General features: G+C 43.2%; 1 protein-coding gene across 3 annotated transcripts in view; it reads right to left on the bottom strand.

Moving 5' to 3' along the window:
• ENTREP1 (endosomal transmembrane epsin interactor 1) overlaps positions 1 to 21,939 on the bottom strand; it is a 112,146-nt gene extending 90,207 nt beyond the window's left edge. For 2 of the 3 annotated variants that reach the window (XM_053574676.1, XM_053574659.1), the window contains exons 1-2: positions 21,455 to 21,939; positions 11,036 to 11,092 (exon numbers count right to left, since the gene is read on the bottom strand). In XM_053574676.1, the coding sequence (XP_053430651.1) occupies positions 11,036 to 11,092; positions 21,455 to 21,862 (465 nt within the window). In that variant the 5' untranslated portion in view covers positions 21,863 to 21,939. The remainder of the gene's footprint in view (positions 1 to 11,035; positions 11,093 to 21,454) is intronic. The other variant, XM_053574669.1, reaches the window with a different exon arrangement.
• Positions 21,940 to 22,716: the final 777 nt, after the last annotated feature.

The following is a 22,716-nucleotide window of genomic DNA, read 5'->3' as shown; positions in this document are numbered from 1 at the left end:
ATAGACCTCCTGAACAGACCAATTTCAAGCACTGAGATCAAAGAAACAATAAAAAAGCTTCCAACTAAAAAATGCCCTGGTCCAGATGGCTTCACTCCAGAATTCTATCAAACCTTCAAGGAAGAGCTTATTCCTGTACTGCAGAAATTATTCCAAAAAATTGAGGAAGAAGGAATCTTCCCCAACACATTCTATGAAGCAAACATCACCCTGATACCAAAACCAGGAAAAGACCCAAGCAAAAAGGAGAATTTCAGACCAATCTCACTCATGAATATAGATGGAAAAATTCTCAACAAAATCCTAGCCAATAGATTACAGCTTATCATCAAAAAAGTCATTCATCATGATCAAGTAGGCTTCATCCCAGGGATGCAAGGCTGGTTTAACATACGCAAGTCCATAAACGTTATCCACCATATTAACAGAGGCAAAAATAAAGATCACATGATCCTCTCAATAGATGCAGAAAAAGCATTTGATAAAATCCAGCATCCTTTTCTAATTAGAACACTGAAGAGTATAGGCATAGGTGGCACATTTCTAAAACTGATTGAAGCTATCTATGACAAACCCACAGCCAATATTTTACTGAATGGAGTAAAACTGAAAGCTTTTCCTCTTAGAACTGGAACCAGACAAGGTTGTCCTCTGTCACCTTTACTATTCAACATAGTGCTGGAAGTTCTAGCCAATACAATTAGGCAAGACAAGGAAATAAAGGGAATCCAAATGGGAGCAGAGGAGGTCAAACTCTCCCTCTTTGCTGACGACATGATCTTATACTAAGAGAACCCCAAAGAGTCAACCACAAGACTCCTAGAAGTCATCAGAAAATACAGTAATGTTTCAGGATATAAAATCAATGTCCACAAGTCAGTAGCCTTTGTATACACCAATAACAGTCAAGATGAGAAGCTAATTAAGGACACAACTCCCTTCACCATAGTTTCAAAGAAAATGAAATACCTAGGAATATACCTAACGAAGGAGGTGAAGGACCTCTATAAAGAAAACTATGAAATCCTCAGAAAGGAAACAGCAGAGGATATTAACAAATGGAAGAACATACCATGCTCATGGATGGGAAGAATCAACATTGTTAAAATGTCTATACTTCCCAAAGCAATCTACCTATTCAATGCCATTCCTATCAAAGTACCTACATCGTACTTTCAAGATTTGGAAAAAATGATTCTGCGTTTTTTATGGAACCGGAAAAAACCCCGTATAGCTAAGGCAGTTCTTAGTAACAAAAATAAAGCTGGGGGCATCAGCATACCAGATTTTAGTCTGTACTACAAAGCCATAGTGCTCAAGACAGCATGGTACTGGCACAAAAACAGAGACATAGACACTTGGAATCGAATTGAACACCAAGAAATGAAACTAACATCTTACAACCACCTAATCTTTGATAAACCAAACAAGAACTTACCTTGGGGGAAAGACTCCCTATTCAATAAATGGTGTTGGGAGAACTGGATGTCTACATGTAAAAGACTGAAACTGGACCCATACCTTTCCCCACTCACAAAAATTGATTCAAGATGGATAAAGGACTTAAATTTAAGGCATGAAACAATAAAAATCCTCAAAGAAAGCATAGGAAAAACACTGGAAGATATTGGCCTGGGGGAAGACTTCATGAAGAAGACTGCCATGGCAATGGCAACAACAACAAAAATTAACAAATGGGACTTCATTAAACTGAAAAGCTTCTGTACAGCTAAGGAGACAATAACCAAAGCAAAGAGACAACCTACACAATGGGAAAGGATATTTGCATATTTTCAATCAGACAAAAGCTTGATAACCAGGATCTATAGAGAACTCAAATTAATCCACATGAAAAAAGCCAACAATCCCTTATATCAATGGGCAAGAGACATGAATAGAACTTTCTCTAAAGACGACAGACGAATGGCTAACAAACACATGAAAAAATGTTCATCATCTCTATATATTAGAGAAATGCAAATCAAAACAACCCTGAGATATCATCTAACCCCAGTGAGAATGGCCCACATCACAAAATCTCAAAACTGCAGATGCTGGCGTGGATGTGGAGAGAAGGGAACACTTTTACACTGCTGGTGGGACTGCAAACTAGTACAACCTTTCTGGAAGGAAGTATGGAGAAACCTCAAAGCACTCAAGCTAGACCTCCCATTCGATCCTGCAATCCCATTACTGGGCATCTACCCAGAAGGAAAAAAATCCTTTTATCATAAAGACACTTGTACTAGACTGTTTATGGCAGCTCAATTTACCATTGCCAAAATGTGGAAACAGCCTAAATGCCCACCAACCCAGGAATGGATTAACAAGCTGTGGTATATGTATACCATGGAATACTATTCAGCCATTAAAAAAAATGGAGACTTTACATCCTTCGTATTAACCTGGATGGAAGTGGAAGACATTATTCTTAGTAAAGCATCACAAAAATGGAGAAGCATGAATCCTATGTACTCAATCTTGATATGAGGACAATTAATGACAATTAAGGTTATGGGGGGGGAAGCAGAAAGAGGGATGGAGGGAGGAGGGTGGGGCCTTGGTGTGTGTCACATTTTATGGGGGCAAGACATGATTGCAAGAGGGACTTTACCTAACAATTGCAATCAGTGTAACTGGCTTATTGTACCCTCAATGAATCCCCAACAATAAAAAAAAAAAAAAAAAAAGAAGACAGAAGAAAAGGGATTTCTCTCAAGCCTATCAGGTAGCCCACAGACTCCACAGGGGCCCGGCTCAGGAACCTGGGAAGGAGCTGGGTGCTGGAACCTGGGAAGGAAGCTGGGTGCTGGAACCTCTATCAAGGTCGCACCATGGGAAAATCAGGTTCCTTGTTGCTAGCCCTGGATACCAGCTGCCCCTCAGCCTAACGAATTCAAGAAGCTCCAGGCCGCTCCACGTCAGTAGCTCCAGCTTCAGAGCCCTCACCTGGAGCTCCAGCAGGCGGAGGACAGGCTCACGGCCTACTGTTGGATTAGGAAGTATAAGCCTGTGGCCTCAGAAGCTCCCACCCATGAAGGCAGGCCATGTCTCTCACCAAGACTCACATGACAGCAGAGACACCAACCCCAGAAAAGGGAGTTCAGGTGCTGCAGACACAGAGTGGCCAAAGATCAAACAAAACAGAACTGAAGTCTCCTTGTCGCACAATACAACATTGTCCTCTCCAAAGACAAATTAGACAATAAAAAGGCCTTCCTCCTTCCATTCCCATTTCCCACTGTAAACAACTATTTGTACATCTTTTCAGAAAATAAAAACACAGGTGTGATCATCTAGGGTTTCTTTTAAACACACATACACACACAAATGGGACCATACACATTCCTGCAACTTTTCATATGACAACACATCTATTTTAAGATATTTGCCAATTCCAAGTTATCTTCCCTCGTCCCAAATCATTCACAGCTGGCGAACTTTCTCACGATCACATTCAGAAATTGGTGACTGCAGTCTGGTGGGCCCAGATGGTATGGATGCAGGCCTGTCGGGGGCTCCCTTCAGCAATCCAGGCATGTCTGGGATGCCTTTTAAATCCTTCAGCACTGACAACGTGATGCTAAGTACGTACTGCTGGGTCCCCGCCACCCCCTGAGCACAGTCAGGAGTTCATATTCCAGCATGGTCAGCTAGTATTCATAAAAAGGGCAAAAAAGTCCAAACGCCTGCTTCCTTTATCTCCCAGCAACTTCCAAGTGACTTTGCTATAGTGAATACGAAAATGAGATGTCATGGACGAAATGATGACCTTGTTTAATTGGCATAATGGATGTTAAAAATGGTTTTCATGAAATTTGTGATGAGACCTAAACCCAAAATAATTTCTATTCCTTGTGTTCTGGGACCAACCAGAGTTTTCTGACCCCACGTCATACAATTTTGTGAACAAGCAAAAATAACTTACTTGCTCCAGGAAATACCTGCTCCTCATAAGACTATGAACTAACTATTCATCAAAAGCAGCAGCTTACTCTTCGCACGGTCCTTTCATAACCAGAGCCTTCTCTCCCTGTGCCCCCCTTATTCATGGGGGTTATGTTCCAAGACCTTGGCTGGATGCCTGAAACCAGAGGTAGGACTGAACCCTATACAGATATGCAACAAATTTCATTTTCCTTCTTTGCTGTTTCACAGAGAGCATATTTGTTCTTACTGTACCTTAGCAACCTCAGCATACAATTTCTTGTATTTCCTTATTAAGTGGAGAACTTTCACCTTCTCCCTTAAAGAAAGCACTTTATGGCTTCTCCTTGGCATACCCAAACTGCAAGCATCCCTACTCTTGCGCTTTGGGGCCATTAATAAGAAAAATAAGGGTGACTGGAACACAAGCACTGCCATACTGTGACAGTCGACCTGATAACCAAGATGGCTACCAAGTGGCTAACTGGCAGAGCGCATAGATAGAATGGGTACACAGACAAAGGCATGATTCATGTCCTGGGTGGGACAGCACAGGACGGCAAAAGATGATCCCATGCAACTCCAAATGGCAAGTGATTTAAAATATGTGAATTATTTCTGGAACTTTCCATCCAGTATTTTCAAGACCACGGTTAGCTCGGCACCTGTCGCACAGTGGTTATAGCGCCAGCCACATACACTGAGGCTGGCAGGTTCGAACCCAGCCTGGGCCAGCTAAACAACAAGGACAACTGCAACAAAAAATACCCAGGCATTGTGGTGGGCGCCTGTAGTCCCAGCTACTTGGGAGGCTGAAGCAAGAGAATTGCTTGAGCCCAAGAGTTTGAGGTTGCTGTGAGCTGTGATGCCACAGTACTCTACTGAGGGCAAAATAGTGAGACTCTGTCTCAAAAAAAAAAAAAAAGCCCATGGTTGACAATAGGTAACTGAAACTGCACAAAGTAAAACTGTAAATTCTGAGGGATTACTATCTGTCATAAACTCTGCTCAGTCGCAACCAGTTCTCTGCCTTGCAAGATTCACCTTAGAATCATCCAAGAGGGGCTCTGAAACCCCATAAATTTCCTCTTTTTGATTCACCCCTTCTGAGGACTGTCAAGGTGGTATTCTCCCTTATGGAAGTATGTGTAATTAACTTAGCTTTGCTTGACCAACAGGTTTTCAGGAAATCAACAATGATATTCAAGACAAGTGGATGCAAAAATGAGAGACAAGGGACCAGGCACAGTGGCTCATACCTGTAATCCCAGCACTTGGGAGGCCAAGGCAGGTGGATTGCCTGATCTCACAGGTTCGAGACCAGTATGAGCAAGAGTGAGACCCTGTCTCTAAAAAATAGCCGGGCGTTGTGGCAGGTGCCTATAGTTCTAGCTATTCTGGAGGCTGAGGCTAGAGAATCGCTTAAGCCCAAGAGTTTGAGGTTGTTGTGAGCTATGATGCCACAGCACTCTACCAAGGGTAACAAAGTGAGACTGTCTTGAAAAAAAAAGAGAGAGAGAGAAATATTGTCCCCATACTCTGTGCTATAAGCATGGGACAAATCTCATCTCTGTATCTTTTAAGCTTCAGAACACAAGGTGTGAGTAATTTCTTTTCGTCTGGTGGCTAACAAGCATATGCATAGCAGAATTTGATTTGAGCAGTATCTTCATTTTAATAATTGACTTGGCAGGACGGTTACTTCTCAGCTTTGGTGATTACCTGTTGCTACCACACTAAACCTGCTAATTAGAGTGTACCCAAATTAGCTTAGATCACTTTGCAAAACAAGGTACTGTCTGGGTCTTGGGGCTGCCCAGAGATGACTGCCCAAGAGTGCTTTCAATTTCGGAGGATCTCGGAGTTTGTCATTTTGTTTAGATCCTAGATTCTCTCCCAATGCATAGTTCAGGGGAGAAAATAATCAGGGGAAGAAATCAGGGCTCTGTTACCAAAGGCTAAACCCACTGTGGTCAAAGAGAAACCTGATGCCAGCCCAGGAGGCCTTCACAGTGCCTAAGTGTACATTTTGCTGCCATGGGTTACTTAACAACACATCAAACAAGAGGCCACATCTTCTATTAGAGGTTTTCTTAATGGGTGATAAAAAATAATTCATAATGTACTTATCTAGCCTTAGATCCCATTTTACATTTCAGTTTCTTTTTTTATTTTTGTAGATTAATGTCATTTATTTATTTTTTTGTAGATTGTCATTTATTTATTTTTTTGTAGATTAATGTCATTTATTTATTTATTTTTTATTAAATCATAGCTGTGTACATTGATATATTCATGGGGCATCATTCACTAGCTTCACAGACCGTTTACCAAGTTTCACATATACCCTTGTAAGATGCACCGCTGGTGTAATCCCACCAATCCCCTTCTCTCTACCCACCTCCCTTCTCCCTCCCCTCCCTTTCCCCCTTCCCCCTATTCTTAGATTATAACTGGGTTATAGCTTTTATGTGAAAACCCTAAATTAGTTTCATAGTGGGGCTGAGTACATTGGGTACTTTCTCTTCCATTCTTGAGATACTTTACTAAGAAGAATATGTTCCAGCTCCATCCATGTAAACATGAAAGAGGTAAAGTCTCCATCTTTCTTTAAGGCTGCATAATATTCCATGGTGTACATATACCACAATTTATTAATCCATTCGTGGATTGATGGGCACTTGGGCTTCTTCCATGACTTAGCAATTATGAATTGGGCTGCAATAAACATTCTGGTACAAATATCTTTGTTATGATGTGATTTTTGGTCTTCTGGGTATATGCCCAGTAGAGGGATTACAGGATTGAATGGCAGATCTATTTTTAGATCTCTAAGTGTTCTCCATATCTCTTTCCAAAAGGAATGTATTAATTTGCATTCCCACCAGCAGTGCAAAAGTGTTCCCTTTTCTCCACATCCGCGCCAACATCTCTGGTCTTGGGATTTTGTGATATAGGCTAGTCTCACTGGAGTTAGATGATATCTCAAAGTAGTTTTGATTTGCATTTCTCTGATGATTAAAGATGATGTGAGCATTCATGTCTTGTTCCTCATTACAGTCCTGAGGGATGGGTGGAAATGACAGAACTGATTAGACTGTTTCCATGGCCACTCACTGATTGACATGGACAGGATGGAGACTCAACACTGGACCAACCCTGTGTTGCCTTGGTCATTTCTGCTTCTGGCTCTTTTAAGCAAAGGATAAAATCCTGAAACTTTTGTCATTTCAGGTCTTGAAAAAGAAGTAGACAATCACAAATAAGAAAATAACTTATTTAACTTATTCTTTTATACTTAAAAAAAAATATATATATATATATATATATGGTTGGCCATAGTGAATTGCCCACCAATTTGCTAATGGGAGATGTGGTGAAATGATACAAAGAAAGAAGCACTAAACTAGGAGCCGAAACTCCTGTTTTTTTTCTTAAAATAGCTCATTAGATTGTGAACTGGACAAGCCAGTTAACTCCTGAGTGTCTGTGCCCTTATCTACAAAAAAAAGGCATATGAAAGAACCCAGTGGAACCCTATGGGGCAGAACTATTACCAGCCTACACTATTCAGATGGTGAGAAGAAGAAAAAAATAATTACGTATATGTTAAGCTTTTTAGTCTCTTTAGGTAATAAGGTTTTATTCTAAATACTGTAATCTTGAATTTAGAAAAGAAACTGAAGGACGTTTATAAAATCAGCCAATGCATTTATCTCTTTCTATTCTTGGTCTCGGGTGCAAATCAACAGGACCTACATTAGAGAATAAACCACATGTAACACAAACACGTCACTGGGGAAGAACCTCCGCTCTCAATGCTGAGGAACAGAGCCATCCTCTTATCATTTCCAGGTCAGATTCATCCCATCTGTTCCTAACTGACAAGAAAAAAAAAATAACAATAGCTCAAATGACCACTTTAAAAGCAACTAAAATTGCAGGCAGTGATCCACCCGAGCTTTCACTGTGGTGGTTCTTACCAAATGTGCCACCAAAGAATAACACCTGCCACAGAAAAATACCTGGACCACTGAAGAAAAATAACAAAAACATCTTATTAAGATAATTCTGTTTTCTGAGAAGTCTAGATCAGACAACATTTGAGGCCATTTCTAGCACTGTATTTGTAAGTATTTACAAACATTTTATCAGAATGAAAAAGGAAGGATGTCCAGAAGAAACAAAGCCATACTTTAATAATGGAAAATGTTAGCTTCCCCTCTTCCTCCCCCAAACTCTTGGGCTCAAGATGTCCTCCTGCCTCAGCTTCCTGAATTGCCAAGACCATAGGCACGTGCCACCATGCCTGGCTTCTCTTTCTTTCTTTTCTTTCTTTTTTCCCTTCCCTTCCCTTCCCCTCCCTTTCCCTCCCCTCCCCCTTCATTTTTTTCCCTTCCCCTCCCTTTCCTCCCCTCCCTTCTCTTCCTTCCCTTCCTTCCTTCCTTCCTTCCTCCCTTCCTTTCCTTCCCCTCCTTTCCTTTCCTTTCCTTCCTTTTTTCCTTCTTTCCTACTTTCTTTCTTGAGATGGGGTTTCACTATGTCGCTAAGGCTGGTCTCAAACACCCAGCTTCAGAAAGTGATCCTTCTGCTTTGGCCTCAGCAAAAGCTAGAATTACAGGCATGAGCCACTGCACCTAGAAGAAAATGTTAGCTTTGTATAGAAAATACACAACCTAGAGGGTAGCACCTGTGGCTTAAAGGAATAGAGCACCAGCCCCATATACCAGAGGTGGCGGGTTCAAACCTGGCCCCGGCCAAAAACCAGAAAAAAAAACACAACCTAGAATACTATACACTCAAGTACACACATTCCTTCACTTAATCCTAGTCATAGCCATAAATAGTTACAAATATTTACAAACTACTTTCCAGTATTATTGTTTTTGTTCTGAACACAAGAGCATGTTATCCGTGGAAGGAAGAAGACCCAGTGAAGGAAAGCTTTCAACTCTGAGTTTCCACGAAAACTTGAGTTTGAAGAAAGTAGGTCAAACTGACTGCTTTCTGTTCAAATCAGTAAAAACCTGGAGAAATCACAAAAGTGGGAGCACAACTGTAAATGTTTCTCAAAAGGATGTGTTGTAGACTATTGTGCACCCAACACAAACGCAAAATGAAGACAGCCTTACTCTCAGATGGTCCTCACAACAACCGTCCTTTCCCCTCCATAACCCCCCCACCAAAAACTCCCTAACAACCCTGAAGTTCAAAGGATATGCTATGAATCCAAGTTTTAGAGAATAAAAGCAAGTGAGAGAAACTTAAGACAAAGGTAAAAAAAACTTCGAGAACTCACCCAGGACCTCAATGTCTTATTACTGCCAAATTAACGCCACAGTCAGCAACAAATGGATATTGAGCACACTGGCCCTAAGGATCAAGGGTAAAGAGACAACCTCTTGTCCTCATGGAACCATCTCCTGGCGCAGACAGACAGCAAATAGTAAACAACCAGTGCACAGGCTAATCCCATCCAGTGGACCCAAAGAGACATTGCAGGGCTGTGGAGAGAAAGGGAAGGGACTCGGGTCTGTTGCAGTCAGAGCACTCAGGAACGGTCTCTCTCAGGAAGTGACTGCTGACATGAGAGCTGTAAGAGAAGCAGCCAGCCAAGCATCAAGCGAGAGGGAGAAAGTCCCAAGTCAGAAGGTGCCACTGTGCCTACAGCATGGACTGTGACATGGGGGCGAGGGGGTGGCAGCTGTGGAGCCAGGGACAGAGCTCTGATCGGCTGAGCCAGGTCTGCAAGAACACGGCCCTTAGAGCCCTTCTGGCTTCTCTAGTGGCACATGGCTTCTCATCAAAAAATCACCCAATGGCACATTCCCTAAACTCAGGAAACTGAGGGAGAGGGGGTGGGGAAGAGGAAGGAAAAGGAAGACAGGGAAGAACAAAGAGAGGAGGGAGAGGGGGAGAAACCGAGGGAGGGAGGGAGGGAGGTATCCACCCCGGGGGGGACGTGCTTACAACACTGTGAGAAAGCACACATAGTCAGGAACAAAGATGAGAAATAAATGGAAAGGGATGCAGTAAATACAGGGTTCTTTTCATTTAAAGTTGCTTAAACTCACATAATTACTACCTATGGCACACTGTCAAAATAAAACAATGTTGATGAAATAAATGTCTTAAAAGGTGAACTTTCTTAGAATCTAAGAACACACATACTCGTGTTTCTCAATCAGAACAAAAAAAGAATAAAATCACCAATATATATACATATTTATGTGATAGAAAATATAGCAAATCTAAGCAACAAAGTGCTGAGGTTGCCCAACCAAAACATTATAACAATAAAAAGTTGTATTCATGAATCAACTTAGCAAATCTCTAATACCTGATGTGCTTAAAGAGAAATCCAAGATTTGCTTAAAAAGAATATGGAAGAGGAAAGCACATGGGGAAATAGGAGGATACGGCTGAACAAGAGTGGCTGGAAGTTAATAACTGTTGAGATTCGGTGATGGGCACAGGGAGTCATCAAACAGTGTGGCCATAAAGTTCATGTGCAATTTTAAACTGCACACTATTTTAATCACACACAAACATTATGGCCACCCTGTATTATTCCTTCCACTTTTGCCTATGTTCAAAGCTGTCTATATCGTGAAGAACTTTATAAAAAATTATATTTTTACTTTGGGTCTAATCCTTAAGCTAGAAACACAGGTATAGCACTAGGGACCTAAGAAGCTTAAAAGTGAATCAGAAAACCTTCAAAAGTAGCATCTTAATTTAGTGTTACAAGGCAGTGTTTTTCAACCCTTCTTATCTCACGTACACTTGAACCTATAGTTAAACTTCCGCAGCATTCCCCAATTACGTTGATCAAAAAAAAGAGTGAAAAAAAGAATATACTTACTGTACTTTGAACTTCTTCAAAAATAATTTAATTAATGATCTTTAAATAATTTTTGAGGCACACCCAAGATCCTCTCACAACACACCAGTTGAAAATCATTGTTATAAGATCTAACATTGTCCATTGTTGACTTATTTTTTTGATGAACAAGGAAGCTTAAACATTTCTTCAATGGTTTATTCAAACAGACTTCATACATAGGACAATTTACTTAAGGTATCAATTTATAAGATCAGTACATACCAGGAGTATCATAGGCCTTTTCCAAGTTGTTAATCCTATGATCCCAGAAAGTATCACCTGCAAGGGATAAACACTTTCATAAATCTAGAAAATGGACTGATTATAATAAACTAATCCCCAGTCCCAAAAGTATATACTTTTTTTTTTTTTTTGTAGAGACAGAGTCTCACCTTATCGCCCTCAGTAGAGTGCCGTGGCGTCACACAGCTCACAGCAACCTCCAAATCCTTAGGCTTAGGCGATTCTCTTGCCTCAGCCTCCCGAGTAGCTGGGACTACAGGCGCCCGCCACAATGCCCGGCTATTTTTTTGTTGCAGTTTGGCCAGGGCTGGGTTTGAACCCGCCACCCTTGGCATATGGGGCCGGCGCCCTACCCGCTGAGCCACAGGCGCCGCCCTATACTTTTAAAAATATTGACATTTCAAAGCATTCTAAAGCAAACATTTAACATTCCTTGTGGTTACACAAACCCTGGTAGACCACTATCTTCTGCTTCCAAGCCTCCAAAGCCTTTTTACTGACTGTGTATGTTTTTTCATAATGCCAATTAAGAACAAACAGAAATTAGCTTCTCCTGGTCAGTGAAGGAATTCATATTTCTGATCCAACTCCCTGCTCCCAGGAACACCCAATCTGTTGCCAGGATCACCCTATAAGATACACTTTTGGCTGCATCCCTTCCCTTGTTGAGGCGGGTGGGGGCGGGTACTCACCCCGTATGGCACAGAAAGGAAAGCAAGGCCCTTCAGGATCACTCCTCGGCTACTTCTCAAGCCTGGTATCCATGCACCCCTGCCTCTCCACCGCACACTTTCCTTCCAAGCACATCTGCCCTTCCTGAGACCAGGCAGGCTTTAGACATCCCTGAGCTAAGAGCCTGTTTCTCTTTGTTAAGATGTCCTCTCCCCCCAGCTCTACTCTTAACTGCCCGAGAACTCCTACCTATTCTGCAAGGCCCCAATTAACAGTCACCTCCTGTAAGAAGCCTTCTCTGATTCCACCACTGCACACCCCTGGAAGCCCTCTGCATATAACTTTTTTCCTCTAACACTCTCTATTGTAACCAGGCACCTCCCAGCATGGTGCCTCTCACGTGGCTGGCAACTAATAAGTGTTCCTGAGCATTTATTCTATAAAGGAGGAGGAACAATAGTGAGATGACACATTGATAAACAATAAGCTGAAAATCTCAGTAAAGAAAAGCCAGCATTAGGCAGCGCCTGTGGCTCAAGGAGTAGGGCGCCAGCCCCATATACCAGGGGTGGCAGGTTCAAGCCCAACCCTGGCCAAAACTGCAAAAAAAAAAAAAAAAGAAAGAAAAGAAAAATCAGTATTTTGCCAAAACATGAAGTGAAAACCAAGGCCAGTCCTCTGTACAATATAGTCACTCAGCATTTAGGAAAGAATAATCGAGATAATTATCCAGCCCAGGATGTCCTGATGCCATTTGAGCGTTTTTACCTTTGTATAATAAAGTGTCTGCTAAATACAGTCTGAGATTTTTCCTTTATAGGCACAGTTTACTTGCCAAATCCCTCGAATACACCAATTCACAAATCCTGTTTATTAATTACAAATACTGTTTATTAATTACAAATCGGTAAGGAACAGAGTCACATCAAATTCAAAGCACACAGACCTATTGGCAATATTCTCCATTCTCACCAGCATGGAACCAGCCAAGGACAAGTCTACCCTCTTATATCAAGGACCAAAAACCACATCCAGGCAGTCAGGCAACAGTTTCTTTGTGTGCCACCTGCTTTTAAATGTACCGCTAGCTGCCCGCCCACCATGCATGTACCCTTGCAATCCCCTTAAATCCAACACAGCGGTCTCAACCCGTGGGTCACGACCCCTTAGTAACAATGAAAACACATCACATTGATCCAACAGGATATTTCTTCACCTTCAACAATTTCTGCCTGGAGAGGAGACACTTAGGGTGTGTATGGGCTGCACCTACTTTACAAAGTGGGATTGGAACCCCTGAGACCCTGGGTTCAAGGCTCCCACTCAGCTTCTAAGGACTTAAGTATGTACAAAACTTAAAATAAAATAATAATTTTCAAAAAGACTTAGGAGTGTAGACAACTAAGTATGCAAATTTATCCTAGAAAAAGTGCCACATATCTCATTGGTGATATCACTACAGTCACCAGATGGCCACGTGGAGACTTCAAAGTGGAGTGATACTCAGCAATGAGGTAGGTAGCACTTTTTCTAGGATGAGTTTGCAAACTTAATTGTCGGACCTGCTAGGCCATAGCTCTGATGGCCATTCCAGAAAAAGAATCCCAAAATTGCTTTGAAGCGTGGACTTAATGCTGGCATCAGTGCACAGCTTCCCGAGGGGAGGACCCCAAAGGTGACCACAGTGATATCAACAATGAGGTCTGCTGCGCTTTTCTAGGATGAGTTCGTGAGCTCAATTCTCTGACCTTTTAACTATACGACCTCAGCCAAGTCATTTCACTTTTCTGATCCTCACTCTTCTTTCCTTAGAAGTGTTGTTTGGGAAGGAGACCATCTGTAGGTCTCCTCTAGCTCAAAAGGTTTACCTCCCTGTGATGACTGACACCTCTGAAACTTGTGGTCCAGGTTACAAGCACGTGTGCTTGTATGTACACGTGAACATGTTTGTGCACGCTTGTGTGTGCACGTGTGCATGTGTACATGTGTGTGTGATTCCTGCCTGCACACTCTGCTGCCCACTGGACTTGGCTGTGGAAATACAAGCTGTTTTGATGAAAACACAACTGAAAAGTTGACTTCCCTTGGGGGAAAAACGAAGTGCTCGCTTTAGTAAAAAATACATGTTATATGAACTACTGGTTAGTGTTTGATGTTTATGCCAGTGGTCTCCAAGTGGCTCCAATACAGAGCCTTGTGGTGCAGCTTTCTGAAATATATTTTTTCCATTAAAACATTAACAGGAGGTGTCCAGCATGGGCCATAAAAACTCCTGAAATAGTGATACGTCTGAAATACGCTTCCCACCTCTTCTACCCAGGCATATCACCCCATCCTCCTCCATGGTAACAATCCAGCAGGTTTACATATTTCATAAATGTATATTTTTCTCTAAATTCTCATCACTATACACATATGTGTGTACAGATACGTGTATATATACACTTACATGCACAGGAGTACGATTTTTATTAAAAATGGGTCATAAAAGATATATTCTTCCTGCCTCTTCTTTTTCTCTGTAAATAAAAACTTCATGAAAATTTCTTCACGTCCATTGGAAAAGCTCTAATTCATTCTGTTTAATGGCTTCATTCCATTCCATTGTACGGCTGTACCTAATGTTGTCATTTATTCCCATATTCATGGGCATTCACTTTATTTCTAATTTTTTGGCCTCACAAACAATTCTGCAATCCATGAACATGTATCTTTAAAAACGAGTGCATTTATTTCTGTTGGATAAAGTCCCAGAAGTGGGTTTCTAAGGTGAAAGGAATTTATATTGTTTTAATAGATCATGACGGATACAACTGTCATTTCAAAGGAAGGGTCTCTGAGACAAAAAAAAAAAAGGAAGCTATCTTTATTTCTTTCTTTGGGAAATGGCATTTTGTTTGCATATAGTGGCAACAAACTATAGAAACTGTAATTTTAAAAAACACGTATAAAATATATACAACAAATAAGAAATAGCAATAATTTCAATGCACACAGCAAAGATACTTAAGACCTCCATGGGGAGAAATATAAAGCTTATTGAGCAATACATGTAATTATAAATAATAAATAAAGACATATACCAAGTTCATGGGTTGGAAGATAGGATATCATTTCCATTTGAATTGTTTTATAGTCTCAACATACACTCAAATCCTAGCAGGATTTTTATAAACCACCTTTTTTTAATAAGGATACTTCAAGAAAAAAAAATACTGGAAATACAGCAGAACCTCTATATTTGAGCACCTCTCTGCACTGACCACCTCCTTAAGTTGACCTAATTGTCATAGCCTGGACATGCACCACATGTACGTATCAGTACAGGAGGCCTGGTTCCTTATGTTGACCACCTCCGTATGCTGACCAGTCTGTTAGAGCTCCTTGGGTGGTCAGCTTACAGAGGTTCTGCTGCCGGGTGAATTCCAGTTGTAGGTGGGAGCTGCAGTTGCATCCTCCTCAAGCCCTAACTCTGCAGCAGAGGCACACACGGGCGTTTACTCAATTTCTCCCTCTCTTCAAGCCCAGGGAAGCCCTCAGGCACTTGGGGAACAAGGAGCTGATGAGGGAGGAAAAGGTGACTATGAAGTAGGGCTGGCTGGTCAGCAGCCTCTAACAGGATGGTGGGACAGAGGTCCTACAGCGGGGGATCCATCTTTTAAGAACTCAAGTCAGGGAATGAGGTTCACATTTCATCTGAAGGAGGGGTGTGATTCATGAATGGGGAGTGGGGTTGGGGAAGGGAGAAAAGAAGGAAGCAGAGTACACAATGCCGCCACCTCCCTGGGGGCAGCAGGAACCCGGAACTCCCTGGGCAGGGAGATAAGAAGGTCCCTGAACAATGAAGGTCCCTTATCTATCTTGGGGCTTGGGCCTCTGAGTACTCACTTAAGTACCCCTAAGGGGTCCAAGAAGGCACTCGGTCAGTTAATGACAAGAATGAATGAATGAATGAATGGAGGCCAGAAATAGGAGAACTTGCTCAAAGTTGACAGGGTAAACCTAAACACATCTTCCATCCCTGAGCTTCCTAAGACGGTGCACCAGTCGTGAAATGCAACTCCATCAGCATTCTTTCCACCCAGAACAAGATGTAACCTGTTCTGAATGAACACGCAAGAACCTATTTTCTAACACCAAGCTCTCTTTCTTGGTGATTTATTATTATTATTATTATTATTATAAGATTTATTACAATTTTTGTTTCACTCATTTGTAACCCATTCCTTGTAGTTTACAGGAAAAAACAGGGACCTTTCTAATATTGTAAAAAAAAAAAAAAAAAGGCTTTGAGATACTCCAGGCAAGAGTTGTTGTTACCCACCATATATGGTTAACATGCCTTAATTTTCCAGCTTAAAAATCAAATCATTAAGATCAAAAGCTTATAATTCCACTGCCCTATTTTCCTGTTCTAATCCATTAACATGCCTCAGAGCAAAAATGTTCCGGATCATTTGTCAAAAGCTGCCGTATCTAAACACAGAGATAAAAAGAGCCATGCTGCGTGTGTTCCATGTTTACCCCATAAAAAAAGCACGAAATAATTTATCAAACCTCTCAACAACCTATCTTGTCCTATAGCTTTTACACTGGCAACTGAAAAAAGTGTGTGTGTGGGGGGGTGATTCTTCTTTATGTACTTTGACTCATTAAAAATACTGAGAAAGTGGGCAGCGCCTGTGGCTCAGTGAGTAGGGCACCAGCCCCATATACCAAGGGTGGCAGGTTCAAACCTGGCCCTGGCCAAACTGCAACAAAAAAATAGCTGGACATTGTATTGGGCACCTGTAGTCCCAGCTACTTGGGAGGCGGAGGCAAGAGAATCACCTAAGACCAAGAGCTGGAGGTTGCTGTGAGCTGTGACGCCACAGTACTCTAAGGGTGACAAAGTGAGACTTAGTCTCTAAAAAGAAAAATACTGAGAAAGTGAGCAATTGGAGATTTCTGGCACATCTACAATGGTTACCCTAAGGTCCTACCAAAAAACCAGCCTATTCACTTTACTTTGTTTAAATGTTGCCTTAATGTTTGAAAAACAACCATAGAGGTTCTAGTATACTCAGCTCTCTCCTATCTGTTCTCTAATTATATAAAATCAATCTTGAGGCAAGAATCATCCCACCCATTTGACAGATGAATAACTGATGCCCAGAGGCTCAGAGACTTGCTCAAGGCACAGAACTTATAAATGGGATTCTGCTGTTATGCAAAACAAAAGATCAAATAACATTAATGAAATTTATGTCCAAAAATTATAATCTCTTAAATATTATATTATATTATATTATATTTTAATCTCTTAAATATTAAAGTAATATTTGATGAGAATGATAGAAAATATCATTGTTTAACTGGTAGAAACTTCAAAATTTTTAGACTAGTTTCTCCCTTAGCCATTCATTCTTTTTTATGTTTAGTCATTCCAATTTTTTTGGTTTGTTTGTTTGAAGTATACCCTAAAGTTCACTAATACCTTTCCCTTTATGTGAAAGAAGAATCTGGCCCAAGAATCATGTACTCAAGGGAGGGGTGACCACAAAGCAGAAAGACATAAATATATGCAGATGGTAAAGGATATTCAGGGACCCAAAGAAGAGAACAAAAAGCAATAAGCAATTCCCTATCACTTGCCTGAAATATTTCCTAAGGATCATACACATCATCTAAGTCAGGAATTCTGTATAGGAAGTAAGAGAGGCACAACTCTCTCTGCTCTTTAATTAAATCTATCACAGTGTGGTAGGCTGGGTCTCCATACTCCCACTGGACTCTAATTAATATTAACTAAACACACCCCCAAATCAAGCATGCTCAATGCTGAGTGCTAAGATAGCACTGTCTGAACACCACACACACACCCTGAGATCCTCACACAGCTGCCCACCTACACTCAAACTTTGGGTTATTTTTAAAGGTGGCTCATCTCTTAGCTTCATAAACTTGGGGAATAACAATACACTCAGTCATTAACCAGTGATACCAGGAAGAAAACAAATGATTACAGTGTCCTCACAAACACAGAACACATTAAAAATGCCCCCCTACAAGTTGCTAAAAGTATGAATGTAAACTGGGTAGAAAGACACCTTACAGGATTTTTTAATTCCTAAATTTTTGTAAATAGATAAAATAGACCTCCAAGGTTAAGACAAAAGAAAGCCTCAAAACGTCAGGTTCAGAGTAAGAACTCCTACAGAGGTATGCATAGAAAAATATCATTAAACTGTACTTTAACAAAACACTCCTTTCAAATGAATATATTTGTCTCTTAACCCTAATTTTGTATCAAATACATAAGCAAAATGTTGATACAACAGGTTCAAGTGCCTAACAGTCATCCAAAGCTTAAAGTAGGAGGATATTCTTCTTCTGCGTTCCTAAGTGTGTTTGAAGCAACCTTAGGAGTAAGTTGATGCTTCCACACAATCACCTATTTCATATGCTAATAGCACTTCTGAGTAGATAAATAAACACGCATACCCATGTAATGGAATAACATTTGGCAATAAACAGGAATGAAAGACTCATACATGCCGCAACACGGATGAACCTTGAAAATGTGCTCGGTGAAAGAAGATAGTCAAAGATCACATATTATAGGATCCCATTTATATGCAAGGTCCGGAATCAACAAATCTAGAGAACCAGAAATTAGGTTAATCACCGGCACCTAGAGAAGGGAGGGTGGGGAGAATGGGGAGTAACTGCTCAGAACTTTTTAGAGTGATGAAAATTTTCTAAAGTGAGCATAGTGACAGCTGCACAAGTCTGAATTTACTAAAAACCACTGAATGGTACTCTTTAAATAGGTGAGATGTGTGGCGTGTGAACTGTTTCCAAGATGTGTTTTGTTGTACTTGTTGTTGTTCTGCGGTCCCCAATTATAATCTTGCAGTATTGTTCATAAAACCCTTAGCTGTCTTCAAATTAATTGCAATGTGCTATTGAGCCCCTTTATTTTAGGACTATATACTAAAATATTTAATGACTGAAGTTATGATGCCTGGAATTTGCCTTACAGTAATCCAATGGGTGTTAAAAAGGGGGAATGGTGTGTATAGAGTGGCTGTGTTTTAGCTACAGAAGCTGAGGAGAGGTCAGTGGGACTTTTACACTCTTCTTTCTGCATTTGAGATTTTAAAGTTACTCATAATAAAAGGTAAGAAGTAGGGTGGCGCCTGTGGCTCAGTCAGTAAGGCGCCGGCCCCATATACCGAGGGTGGCACTGTCAAACCGGCCTCAGCCAAACTGCAACCAAAATATAGCCGGGCGTTGTGGCGGGCGCCTGTAGTCCCAGCTACTCGGGAGGCTGAGGCAAGAGAATCGCTTAAGCCCAGGAGTTGGAGGTTGCTGTGAGCTGTGTGAGGCCACAGCACTCTACGGAGGGCCATAAAGTGAGACTCTGTCTCTACAAAAAAAAAAAAAAAGTAAGAAGTAGAGGGGAAAGATCTTAAGATTTCCTGCTCACTTCTGTGCTATCTTTCTCTGTTGGTTATGTATATATGTGTGTGTGTGTATATTATATATATTTACACACATACACATACATACATACACACACCAATATACACACATTGAAATATAAACAGATGAGATGATGTGATGCCTGAGATTTCCTTCAAAATAATAAGAGAATTGAATCTGACAAATGAACTAGGCAGCAGGAAGGCTTCTTGGAATACCCATCCTTTTAGAGTCTATTACAACACTGAGCCAGCAGCAGAGCCCAGAGAGCGGCTACAGATAAACCACTGCTGAAGGGTGTCTATGGGTTCACTGTACAGTGTTTGTTCATATAAATTTAAAATTTTCCACAAAGCAAAGCTTTTTAAAAATGACCTCTCTCACATAAATTCAAAACATGTGACTTTCCCCCCTGAAAACACCAAGAGATCATGGCCCTGATGCTTTCTCTTAAAATTGTTATTTAGTTGTTCTATAGAAATAGTATCCACTGGTTCTGTTGTCACTTTGTAAATCCTGAGGTCAACCAGTCACACACACACCAAAGTAGGAATATAAGCAATAGTTACAGGGCTTCCTACCTACCTGGGGGACACAGTTAGGGGGTGACATGTAGCAGAGAACCTGTCAGCTCCAAATCACAGATTCTTCTCCTGCCGTGGTGTGCTCAACCTGAGACCAGGATGTGCCAAGACAACTCGCCAGGGTATTACCCTTCATCCTCTGGTGGATGGCCCTTTATTTTTGTATTTCATCAAGTCCTAATGTGGTTTGAGTGCCAGATCTAAGTGCATTTACCTCTGTAATAATTCACCATAGTAAACTGATTTCAGGTTTTCATTTTAGAAGAGAAAAAATAGTTTTTAATAATCCTAAACTAGCTATCTTCGAAAAGACAACAGATTATGATTTTACAAAGAGCAAATCCTAAAAATTATGCAAGATTCATCACTGGCTCATGGTATTTAGAGAAATAAAACGTACCCTCCATTTGGCTGAATTTAGTCTGAAAAGTGTAGTAGGGATCTAATTCCTACCATGATTGGAATACCCATTCTTCTGTAATCTTCCAGAACACTCACAGAGACCAGCAGCACAGCCCTAGGGCAGGGCCACAGGATGGGATTTTGCCCACATGATACTCCAATTGTGAATTTTGTTCACCATGGCACAGGGTGTACCCCCAAGATCGCCCAACATCAAAGCATTTCAAAAGGAGAATAATTTGCTTCAGCTGAAGTATAAAATTTCAGGCTAGACTTAAAGAACCTAATGTTCTTAATGCTCTTATGCAAACAATTACTTTGGGTCCAATTAGTTCACCCTGCATTCTTAAAATTTGGCCTTGAATCTCAATACACTTGGACCTGCAAAAAGTATAGTTTTTGCGCATTCAAGACAAATTCGTTACAATCCTTAGTAAAAAATTACAGGCATTGCCAGACTTTCAGGTTTCCACAGTTCATAGAAAAGACATCTACTTTACTGTACCCATCTTCCACAGTCATTCCACAAAAGCAGGGTTTTCAAGTCTCCCAACATGCAGCAAACCTCAAGGGGTGGAATGCCTTGGAAGTTGGGAAGTTGTTAGGCAGTAGGGGTGAGCAGCCACCCAGTGGCCACCAAGCTGGCTGGCAGCAGCCTTCTCCCAAGTCCCAGCTCCCTTTTGCCCTAGGATCAGCCCCCGCAGATGGAGGAGGCAGGCCTAGGTCCTGGAGCAAGGCAGGCATCTCCAGCCAGCTGCCCTGTGCGCTGGAGCTTGGTCACCTCATCCATAATGACAGGTTCAGGTTCTAGAGAATTAAATCCACCACCACCACCCCCGCAGTAGCCTGCACGAGTTAGGGCCCTCCTGTAATGAGCAGGTTCTAGTGCTATTTACACACACCCTCTCATTACCTGCACTCCTCTGGGGGTCTAGCCCCTCCACACATTTCACGTGTGTGTGTGTGTGTGTGTGTGTTAATGCAGAATAAAACAAGCAACGACAAAGAGTCAGATATCTTTGTTTTATTCTACTAGCTTGACAGCTTGACATGGTCAATAAAATCTTTTAGACTTCCAGGAATGGACCCTGCCCCAGCGACCCAATTCTTCCCTGAACTCCACTGGCTCAGAACATTTTTCTCCAGCTTCCACGCCTTCAAATACTTCTTGGAGAAGCTGGGCTCCCCAGCTGCACAGACAACGGAAGGAACTGATCAGATCCCTCTGGCCCCGAGGGGGGACCCGAGCGCGGGGTGCGCGCGCTATACTCACCGAGGAGCCGGCCCAGAACGGACAAGAGTTCTTCACCTGGGGGGAGCTGCTCAGCGACAGCGCCCCGAAGCTGAGCGCCACCATGCAGCAGCCCAGGATCAGCTGCAGCAGCCCGAGCGACAGCAGCGGGCGGGCAGGCAGCAGCGCGGAGCCCGGGGCAGCCGCGGCTGCAGCGGCTGCTCGGCGCGAGGAGAGGGCGGGCGGCGCGGCCAGCACCCCGGCGGCGGGGGCTGCGCAGCGAGGCCGCGCCGGGGGCTGCAGACCGCCTCGGGGCCAGCGCGGCCGCAGCGGGGGCAGCGGCGGTTCCTGCGCCGCGGTGGCCGCGGCGCCTGGGCCACCGGCCTGCGGCCCGCCAGAAAGCCCGGCCACGGGGCAGCAGGAGCCCGGGAGAACCACAGGCAGGGACATGGGCAGCGGGCAGGGAACGCGAAGCAGAGCCGAGGGCGCCGCGCACTGGGCACCGCGGGCGGGCTCCGAGGGCAAGGGGGAGGGAAGGAAACGCGCGCCGCCCAACCACTCGCCGCCGCCGCCGCCGCCGCCGCCGCCGCCGCTGCCCCGGCTCCCGCCGGCCGCACCCACCTGCCGCCAGGCGGGTCCGCCTCCGGCTGGCCCGGGCGCACCCTTGCTCCCACCCACGCGCACCCTGCGCTCGCGCTGCGCGGCGAGCTAGTGCGCCACAGCTTCGGGGGTCACCGCCCAACCTGCTCCCGCTTCCTGGAGGCCAGGAAGGATGCCCTACTCTAAATGTTTAAGTAAGTCCCTCAGACTGGGCGGGACCCCGCGGTCAGCGCGCGTCAGAGCTGGCCACCGATAGTTGTAAGAGTGTGTCCCCATCCGCTGAGCTGGGGCTGGAGAGGAGCGCAGGGAAAGCACCCGGGCCGCCCCTCGGGCCCCTTGCGGTCCAGCCGGGAGAAGGACCCGGGTGAGCTTTATTGAGAAGGAGCCCAGCCTTAAACTTTTGCCCCGACCCCGCCTTCCTCCAAAGAGGGTGATGCCAGGAGGAGGGGCGGCGGGGCGACTGGAGGGGAAGAGGTGTGAGCCAAGGACTGCGGGAAGGACCAGGCCCCGCGAAGTTACCGCTTGTGCGGCGCGGGACCTGTCTCCTCCGCAGCCGCGGGGGCTCCGGCGCTGACCGCGGCGGCTGGGCCGCCCGGAGAGGGTAGGGCGGCGTGGGTGCTTTCCCGGCTCCCCTGTCAGGGCGAGAGTGACAGGACAGAGTTACCTTGGAAGCATCCAGCATCCATCCATACAAAAAGAAAAGT

Source organism: Nycticebus coucang, chromosome 2 (genome assembly GCF_027406575.1).
Source record: "Nycticebus coucang isolate mNycCou1 chromosome 2, mNycCou1.pri, whole genome shotgun sequence".
Lineage (NCBI taxonomy): Eukaryota > Metazoa > Chordata > Mammalia > Primates > Lorisidae > Nycticebus > Nycticebus coucang.
Note: the sequence above shows the minus strand (reverse complement) of the source record. Positions and strands in the feature narration are given on the sequence as shown.